General features: G+C 33.0%; 1 protein-coding gene across 8 annotated transcripts in view; it reads right to left on the bottom strand.

The window, feature by feature from the left end:
- SCN3A (sodium voltage-gated channel alpha subunit 3) overlaps positions 1-10,775 on the bottom strand; it is a 90,325-nt gene that overhangs the window by 55,969 nt on the left and 23,581 nt on the right. For 4 of the 8 annotated variants that reach the window (XM_011358339.1, XM_023528589.1, XM_011358335.1 and 1 more), the window contains exons 10-11: positions 5,893-6,183; positions 83-430 (exon numbers count right to left, since the gene is read on the bottom strand). In XM_011358339.1, coding sequence (XP_011356641.1) covers positions 83-430; positions 5,893-6,183 — 639 coding nt within the window. Of the gene's footprint in view, positions 1-49; positions 431-5,892; positions 6,184-10,775 lie in introns of all 8 variants that reach the window. The other 4 variants (XM_011358356.1, XM_011358350.1, XM_011358327.1 and 1 more) reach the window with 3 other exon arrangements.

The following is a 10,775-nucleotide window of genomic DNA, read 5'->3' as shown; positions in this document are numbered from 1 at the left end:
TAACAGGCTAAACCACCCAGGCCTCGATTATTTCAAATTGGTGTGTAATGTCAGTAGTAGCTAACTTATTATCTATTATCACCTCTGGCAGAAGTTGTCCAGTAGGTGAGGTTAGAGCTGATGGTCCACCCACCAAGGAAACCACACCATTGCAATCCACAGTGCTGTGCATCTTCCCATTTGCTGGAAGCCCTGGCACCATCCTGGATGACATACTGGCCTGACTAACGTTACTGTTGCGTCGCTCTCCGTGTCTGTGGGGCACAAACAGTGAGTCTCTCCTGCTCTCGCTGTCTTCAAATGTACTGTGCTCATCATCAGCAAAGTCATTTTCAGAACCGACATCCTTTGCCCGACCTCTGAAGCTGAAAATGCTTGTTTTGCTGTTGCGTCGTGGGGAAAACAGGGAGCCACGGATACTTAACAGAGACTGAAGAGAGAGCAAGGAAGAAAGTAATGGGGGCACACACAATTGTTTAATAAAAGTCTTAATATTGCAGAATCTATTTGCTTTTGGGTTAGAATAGCCTTGCTCTCAAACAAGAAATTAAGTTTATAAAGAACAAATACGTTTTGATATTTTTATTATAGATCACAATGCAAATTTAAGTATAAAGAGTGTTTTCTGATTAAGAATCCTGATTTACAGTTTAAGTGCACGGCCACTTCATTTAATGTTCACACTAATACTGTGAGATGGATTTTGTTCTCATAATAATATGGGTGTGGAACTTGATGCTGGAGAGGAAAATTATTCTTTTTGGTGGGAGTGGTGGTTAAACAGTAGGTGGTTTTTGCTCTCAAATGCTATGATCTGAAAAGCATGCAACTTGGAAAATAAGTTATGGCTCAAGAGAGACTGTTGGCTCAAATTTACAATATTTGTTGCAAATATTTTACTTCTGGATAATGTTTTAAAAACAAAACCATTATCTCTCTATTTGCTTCTTTTGGATTCTAAAAGGAAATTATTCTTTGTCTGGACCACTATCTACATGGATATAAAAGTCTCAAAAATTTACCTGTGATGTTGTCTTCCAGATTTGCTAACAGTTTCCCAAATGGCTACTAATTATTCATATGATCTGAGAGAATATATATCATAGCACTGACAACAGAGAGACTAAACTGCTGTATGTATTACTATTCTTATTTAACATTTAACACTAGCTTTAAAAAGCAAGACACATATACCTGACTTTACTAAAGGTGATATGGAAAACAACTTATCCTTCTGAACTCACTTTAATTTTATTAAAAGGAACCAGATAATTCAAAAATTTTTTGTATTACATATATTCATAGATAAATCAATTAAATACTTTCTGGTAGAAGAAAATGAGGATTTGGCATGAAGTCCCTTTCACTTTTTGGATAGATTTTAAACTAGCAGCACCAAATAATTATGTTTATTCTAGCCTTGATGATAGTTTTCAAAAACACCTTTATTCAATCCGCAGAATCTTTGTTTACTTTCATCCTTGTTAAAGGTGACATTCTCTGTTGCTCCCCCTGCTCTGTCCCTTATGACCTTTCCTACCTCTCTGCATAGCCAGGGTAGTATGTATACATAAATACACATACATATTCATACATAGCCATATGCCAGCGTAAATCTGCCTGTACTTTCCCTTTCCTTCTCCGAGCTTCAGTATAAAACCAAATAAAATAATTTTAGTGGAAAAAAACATAGGAAAGGCGGACTCCATCAAATTTATTTTTGGTCCCTTTGCCTAATTAGGTCATGCTGATTTTCTTAGGCCCCCATTTGTTCTTTATTTTTATGACTTTTCCCAGACTGCAAAGCACTAGAATAATCTTTATTGCCCTCTGTCTCAGTGATGTCCTTGGAAAGATATTTCTCATTAAGAAATGTGCCATTGTTTTGGATTTGGTTAGGATATCCAAAGGAATTACTGACTGCCTAGTTTGTCCAATCTGCAACTATGTCTACGTGGCACACAGTTTGAACAGCAGGTTTGTCTCCCCAATGTCAGATAGTAGTTAAACTGATTTTCCAGTCATCAGACTGATCAAGAAATTAGACGTTGTGAAGACATTAATTCAGCCCCCTATAATAGAGAATGTTAATGTTTTTAAATCTCTTCAGACTCAATATGAATTATCAGTATAATATTGGTTATGTTCAGACTTGCCTCTGAAACTCTAGTGTGTATTTTTAGGTCCTTGCTTTTTGGAATTGGGATTCAGTATGTAGGGGTTAGGACTCTGGAATCTGAACATTCACCACACATTCCAGGTGCTTCTGTACAAATGGACCTCACCCTACGCTCAGAGGAATACTAAATTTGTCTCACATTAATCCCTAGGATGGTTCAGTGTAATCATCTTAATATGCTTTTGTTCAGAGACCGCTTTGGAGACTGAAACTCTTGTCTACATGATATTTGATTGGGAGTAAATAGTATATGGTACGTCCATAATATATCTTGTGCATGCCTTTAATTTGCATATTTTTATGTCAGGGTGTTTTCAAAGGCGGTCCAGATCTTTGAGTTTATTTGAAACTTCTCTTCACTCTTTGGAAAGTATAATAATGGGTGTGAGCACACAAGGCAATAAAGGCTGAAAAAGAAGATAACAAAAATAGTATTCAGAGAAAATAAACCAAAAATAACACACTAGAAGATGCAGCAGAGTGGTGGGAATGCCCACAGCTGCGGCAGTCCTTTCTCTAGGAAAAACAGGCTTTTAAGTTTTAAGGACCAAAGGGTCATCTTTCTTTGACTCAGGCATGCCAAAACATAAATCCCAGTTTTTTTTTGTTTTTTGTTCTGCCTTGTTCCAAGAAGGTAAATCTGAACTTTTTTTTTTTTTTTTTAATTTTCAATAACAAAAGAGAAAATGGAAGAAACTAGGTGTATAAAACACAATCTTGCATGTAGGGATTGAACTCAAAGTGAATTGAGAAAACTCAAGATGGAAGATGATGCAGGGAATTTGAGGATGTTCTAATAGAGGTATGTAAAGTGAGTATTAGTTAGAAATACCTACTTAATAGCATTTTAAGTTAAATGTACATCTCTTATCGATGTTTTCAGTTAGTCAACGATTAAACTTTGTTCTAGCTACAAAGATTCTGGTTTAAAATAAATTGTCTCAGTGTGTCCAAACAACATAGATGATGTCTCTGAGGGAGATCACTTTCCATTGTACTCTCTAAAACACTTTTTCCATTTTGTACTATGAATATGTATATCTATTTAAGAATAAAGTAATGTAATAAATGTAGAATGCATTTAAAATGTATGATAGTAGAGGGTAGGGTGCCCTTACTTTATGGCTTCTCTGCTTTGACATTTTCAGAAGATTTATTTGTTTTGAACAGTATGCTTTGTCTAATGCTTCATGTTTCCACTACCTTCACTGATTCTCTTTCCCATCAGAGAGAGTTCTTTTTTGTTCACAAAACTAGAAATTGTAAACTACTTCTGGCATAGTTTTGCTTGTGAGTTGTGTTAATCTTCTCTGCCTCTGTTTACTGGGGCATGTAAATATCAGCGCTAATAGGCTTTTTCTTTTTCTTTTGAAATATCTACTCTCTATCTATATATTAATAATCTATCTACCTAATTATCTACTCATTTCACTATCTACAAATATAAAATATATACGTGTGTATGCATATATATAAATATATATATAAATATATATATATTTAAATATATATATATATATTCACACTGATTCTCTTTTTAGTAGTCAAATTGGCTGTCAGTTAACTTTCCTCTGCTATTGCCTCTCCATGGTTCACTCAACACAGGCCCCTCTTTGAGCATTCCAATCACACTGTTGCATCAGGTACTTGACACTTGCTCTTCCATGAGCCGGGAATGCTCTTCCATGCTCCTTCTTCCCTCACCACCTCTAAGTCATTGCTAAGATGTCTCCTTTGCAGTGAGATTTTCCCAAACCACCTTATTTAAAATGTTTACCTTCAGTTAGCATGCCTGATGACTCTTTCATGCTTTATTTTTTCCCATAACACTTATCACCTTCTAACATTGTCTATAACTTGTTTATTCTCTGTCTCCCCCTTTAATATAAAATTCCATGAGGTCAGTGAATTGTATCTCTCTTGTTCATTGAAGCATTTTCAGCATCTAGAATTATTTCTGCTACATAGTAGGTGATCAAAAAATATCTGTTTATAGGCTGAATGAAGCATTCTACAAGTTTTTATTTGAGCATAATGATGAAACAATTGTGGACAGGCATTATTTTCAAAACCACGTAAATATGTTAATGTAAATATTGCTATTATGCCTGTACATTTGTGAGAAGATGAAACTACTCAAATTTTTAGTTTCCCTCATGTGGAATTCATTTACCCATTTTAACTTAAGAGCTTTACAATTTGTCACATTGCTTAATTTCCCACGACTCTTTAAAGAAACATTATTACCCCATTTTATAGAAATCTTACAAAGTACAAGTGACTCAATCAAGGTCACAGAATTGATTTGGATTTGAGATACGGACACCAGCTTTTGTGAAATCAATCATTATGCTCTGATGTCATATCAAATACTACTAATCCCAATGACTCCTAATATTCTTAATAATATTAAAATATCAAGGGTGTCAGTTTAAGCCAAAAAATTCTGATCCGAGAAACTGACTTTCTCTATAGAGCGTCGTGTTAACCCCAAACATGATAATACTGATCTACTACCATACTTTCTATTTGTATTATGCAAGATAGTATTTGGATCTCTTGATACCAACATTGTCTGTGGGAAGATGGCTTTTATGTTATAACTTTTTGTGTGCGCATAACTATTTTGTCCTAACATGAGAATTCAAGTTATGACTTATTGAGTTTATTTCATTTTAAAAAATTATTTACACATTCAATATAAATTATAAAACAAACACCTATTCATAACATACGCGCCTTTTCTTCCCAACCAAGCACTAAACACTATTCTGAACTTTGTGCTTATCTCTCCAATTTTTTAAAAAGATTTTATTGTTTATAAGAAGGCTATCATAGCCCTTGGTCGATGTACAGGTTTTTGCTCTAATTTAATTATATAGAGTGTCCCTCAAAGCATTATCTTTAGGATATAATTCTAACCCAGATTAATATAATTAGAAGAGTTAATAATTCATAGCACATGAAATTTTAATAGAACCAGTGTTCAAAGTCATAACTGTACTTATCATGGATTCCATAACTATTTACTCTTTTACATTAGGCAACAGATAAAACTTATTAACATACAAAAAATTGAAACTATTTTTACTCTTTGACTTGAAAATATGCTGAAGAATTGGTTAGTTTACATGAAATCAGAACAAAAATAGACTGTCTTCAATTTAGTTCTCTTCAAGAGCATTTAGGTCATAATTTCATTCTAATGTATCATAGCATGACACTAACCATATCAAGATAACAGAGACTCATTAAAAGTATAGTTTTCATATCAAAAGATATAGGCAAAATCGAGACATTTCTTTTCAAGATTCATACCTATGTTGCAATCAGAACCACAGATAATCATGGCAGAAACCCAGATGCAAAGATAAGTTCATTTGAGGTCTCAGAATGGAAAAGGTAACCAAGAGATTGAAAAACTGTTTCCCTGAAGAGAAAAGTCTGATTGATAGATTTTACCCCCACCCCCAAAGCGGATAAAGAAACATGGTCTCAAAATAGTGCAACATATAAAGCTGATTACCTTAAATTAAAACTTATGAATGGTTTAATAAAAGTCTTATTAAAGACAGTTCATGATACGGAATTAACTATATTAAATGTTAGTTACCTTTCCCTCATTTAAATCAGCTATTACAAAAACCAAGTACAGCAATTGAAAAGCAATAGCAATGACAAAACAAATTGGAGCACTCAGTAGAAAACCGTACCTGATGAGGGGAGTAGAACTTCTTGTCACTAGTCAGTCGGTTTCCATCCATGGAGAAAAGGAAGCTTCTTCTTTTGACACTGTCTTCAGATTCAGATTTGGGGAACCTTTCTCCCTCTCCTTTGTTGTTTCCTTCAAGATGCTCCCTCTGTCTTCTTTTCTTCCTTCGGTTCCTCCACTCCTTAGCACTTTTGGAGCTTAACTTTGATGCTTCTGAAGAACTTTCCAAGAGCTCTCCTAAGCCACCTATTCCACTGAAATCTCTTGAAGCAGCTGATGCTGCCGCAACTGCCTGTTTAAAACAAGGCAAGGCTCTATTTAGAACACATAACTTTGAAAAGAGTTTACTATGGTACAGTTGTTGCCATTTATGACTATTGACTATATGGAAAAATTAGTCTTCTGGTCATTTCATTCTGCTTTACTACAAGAGAGTTCACTTAATAATGATGCAGTTTTAAATAGTATAAAGCAATATGTTAGCCTATGCATTAAAGCAAGGAAAGTCTGGCTTGGAACATCTCCTGGAGAGCCCCCGCTTTAAAAAAAAATGCTGTTGAGATTAATTTTATTTCAGGGGACAATTGCTCTCATAAAAAATGTCTTCTACAATTTAAAAGCAAATCTTCTTTTAGTAGTGGTTCTGGTCTGATTACTATTTCAATTTCATGCATAGGCTTATTCCTCCCACATGTGACAGTGAACAACAGTCGTATTTTTTCCTTCAAAATCTAGGACAAGAGACTTTTTCTTTTCTTCTCTTTTTTGTGAACTCAAAGCATTAAAAATGTTTCCTATTTTATTTCTAGATAGACACAGTAGGGATGTGTTGGCTAGTTTATCCTCTTCATTTGAATTACATTTATTACTATATTTCACATCCTTGGGGTCCTGTTAATCCCAGAGATTAATATGATTAATTTATTATATAACATTTCTAGTTTAAATTTTTTTAATGTTTATAAATTATTTATTATTATAAATAATAACAGATTATTAACATATCAATCAATAAGTACTTGAAATAATCATTCAAGGGATGATGAGAACTTCTTCAAGTATTTTCTTTCCATATTTCAGCACTAAGTTATACTTAAGCATTTTGAATTTCTGTACATACTAAAGAAGCATAGCTAGCTCTGAGGTGAAACATGGCAAATGTTTTACATTTTCACTTATATGAATAGTATTTTTAGACTGGAAATGATCTCACCATGACAAGAGAGGATATGAAACAACAGTATAGTGCATATCAAAGCTGCGTTCTCATTAAGTATATTCCTGTTTTTGAACATAATCAAGGAAGTAGAAATGATTAAATTATGAGACTGTTGTTTCAACTATTTATATATGTCATTACTAAGTACCAACAACTCATAATTTATCTACCATTCTGTTCTATCTTCTCTACTAGACTATATCATATAGGAATTTTGTCATGTTTTTGTGCGCATTGCCAATATGTCACCTGACATAAAAAGGACTCAGTTACTATTTGGTGAATAAAGATGAAAAAAGGCATCGTGCGGTCAATTGTTATAGACACTGAGGTGGGTTGGGGGAAGAACAAGACAGACTTAGACTTGGCTTTTCAAGAACTCATAAAAGACTATGTTAGAATTATCTATATAACAGGAATATATTTTAGGAAAGAATGAAGACAAAATCCATTTATAATGCTATGACAACATGTTGTGCTTTATGTTTCTTCCTTCCCAAGGGAAAGCAAACCCTCCTAAATAGCTTCCATTTGTGAATCTCATCTCAACTAAAACAATAAAGAACAACACAAATTCTCTAGTATTAACATGACCCTAGAGATGGGAACCATAGTACTACATATAATGCTACATATAATACATATAATGCTACGTAGTACTACATATAATATATGTGTTGAGCTAAGCAACACATAAAATGTAACACAGGTGTTTGTTTATACTAAATAGTATATTCATTATGGAAATCAAGATCTAAAACTCAGTATAAGACAAACCTAGCATTTAAATGAAACATTAATTCAGAATTTGGATATTTACAGAATTGCATATAGTCAGATAGCCATATTTTTTATTGATTTCTTAATCAGTATTCTAATATCAGTGATGAAATATGAGAAATATTAGAAGCCCTTTTTAAATATGAACGTTTAATATAAGTATGTGCAAAATAAATAAATGAAGCACTTATCTGTAACAAGTTAAATATAGTTGCATAGTGCTTGATACATAAGAGATAAATAATATACACCATTTATTTGAAAGAATGAATATACATATAATCCTTTTTTTTCAAATAAAGTCCTTAATTGACCTTTCTATTTTGTATAGACAGAAACATGCAACACACAATGTTGATCATTTACTGACTTACTTGTCATTAGAAACAAAGGAAGTGGTGGTAATTTTCTCTTGCTGTAATCCTGAAACCCATGGTCATTTAAATCACTTCCGGAACTTGTTTTGCATAAGACACGATTTCCCTACCTATTCTGGATAACAGTTCAAATAACTGAAAACCAAAACAGATTTCTAAGGCAACAATGGTAACCTCTCGACACAACACATTTTCTATGTCACTCATCAACTCAAATCTGTCACTTGTTCCACTTCCAGTGATTTGACAGTCCCTCAAAGGCAGATGTTTCCTGTCACCTCCCATATCTGTGTACCTGTTTATACCTAGTTCTGCGACATGGTCAGTGTCCTGCTCGTTTAGACTAATAGTGTTATTTTCACAACTGACTTGCTGAATTCTTCTTGTAACAAATAGGTCCTTAATATTTACACAAATAATAACATTTTTCTCTTCTTATAACATTGCCGCGTGACTCAAAATAGACTAGAACTCACCGTATTTGTGTGTTTTTTTAAAAATAAAACCACTTGACTACCTGTGATTATATTTCATTTTCATTTCACTATTCTGTATTTACACTTCATTTTAAACATCAAACCCAGTTTAAAAATCCCATTCAAAACTGTAAAGACTTTAACTGTATCTCTTTCAATTCTACTCCTAATTATATTAGGTCTCTTAAATACCACTATTTCTAATTTTGTCCTAAAGCTTACTCTTAATTTTTCCCATCAAATCACTACACACTGCTATGGTATATGCTATGCTGGGCATTATTAGACATTTAAAAATCACACAATTACGATGCTAGACACAATTACGACGATCTAGGACAAAACATTTATCAGGTGTGCCTTTCTCTGTCTTTTAAAGTTGCACTTGATTTGAGTCCACTGAACTAGGAGGTCTCTCAAAAGATACAAAAAAAAAAAAAACAAGTTATGCTAAGTTTCATGAAATTATTGATTAGTAACTTTTGAAGAGTCACAGGTGGTTAGCAAGAATCAAGTTATACCGGAACATCAGTCATCTCACGGGTAGACTAAGTCTCCTTCTCTCTCTGTCTCCAACTCCCTCCTCACCTTCAACATAGGGTATTTATTGGTTATTGTTACCTGTATTGTCAATAACGAACTGAAATTGATTGGATGCTGTGCTATCCCAGTTGGTACAAAAACACTGGGATCAGCTTAAATTTTTGTACATATGAAGCTAAAGGTGAGTCAAATAATGATTTGATTAGTAGAATCCAATAACTGACTTTTAAATGAAAAGAACTAACATATTTTAGCTGGCCTAATAAAGATGTAGATAATTAGGTTTCTTACACCTCTATTAGACATAGTGCAGTTTTACTTCTAAATTAAAAAAGATGACATATTATTTTAATTGATGCCATATTGTACCTGCAGTGGTTGAATTTCAGAATACATTCTTACTCTTGTACTGTGTCTGTGTAGCATTTTCAAACACATCACTCTGTCTGTTTTTATAAACGATAATAGAATAATTCAAAGTTTTAAAACACAATTATATGCAATCTATAAATATTTCTTCTAACATTTATTTAAAACTTTGCAATAAAGATTTTGCCCTATAAATAGCTATTTTATTTCATTATCTTACAAATGTGTTTTAATTATAGTGATCTGAAATAAACTCTTAAATATTTGAAATATAGTATAACTTTCTGGCAAGCATGAGGTATACTTTATAAGATTTTTAAGTATCACCAAATCTGTTTATAGCTTTCCTTCTAAAGTCAATAAAATATAACCATGTTACTATTCTGTACCCTGTGGTAAGATGAAAATAGTAAAGCCAGCGTGTTCAGCAAATACTAAGTATATAATTGGGTTGGGTAACCAGCTAACCAATTTATTGTCAACTATCTGTCTCATCAAAATTGGCTCAAAAAAGGATCTAATGGTTTATGTGATGTATTTTCAAAGTAACTCATTAACATTTAAATTTTGATGTATTTTCAAAGTAACTCATTAACATTTGAAATTTGAACCTACAAATGCCATTCAAATATACTGTCATTCAAATAATTCTTCAAATATCTGGAACCATTTATCTGGAAAAAAAAAATCACTATATATCAAAATGCCACCATGTACAAAAGTTATTTTGGACTTCTGTTTCTGTACAAGAAATAGTAACAGGAATCGGATTTCCTCTCCCTCCTGAAGTAACCAGTAAAACAGACAGAATACATGTAGCAGTTGTTTTAAAGACACTGATGAATAAGACATTGTGTAGAGTATTTAGAAGGATCTTCACTTAATAGTAGGAAATAATTAGCCTTAGTTTAAATTCTACCATAGTCCTAGCTAACAAATCTTCAAAGGTTTGAAGATGCAAACAGATCAAACTATTTATAAGTAATGTAACTATGTCCCCAAACAAGGATCAAGAATTTTCATAGGAATACAAAAATATTCAGCACCTAAAAAGGTAAGATTAATAGTGTCTGGAATTCAATTGAAGATTGTCGGGAATGCAAAAAAAAAAAAAAAAAAA

The sequence above is a fragment of the Pteropus vampyrus genome, unplaced genomic scaffold, assembly GCF_000151845.1.
Source record: "Pteropus vampyrus isolate Shadow unplaced genomic scaffold, Pvam_2.0 Scaffold2, whole genome shotgun sequence".
Taxonomy (NCBI): domain Eukaryota; kingdom Metazoa; phylum Chordata; class Mammalia; order Chiroptera; family Pteropodidae; genus Pteropus; species Pteropus vampyrus.
This window is presented reverse-complemented; position numbering and strand designations above follow the sequence as displayed.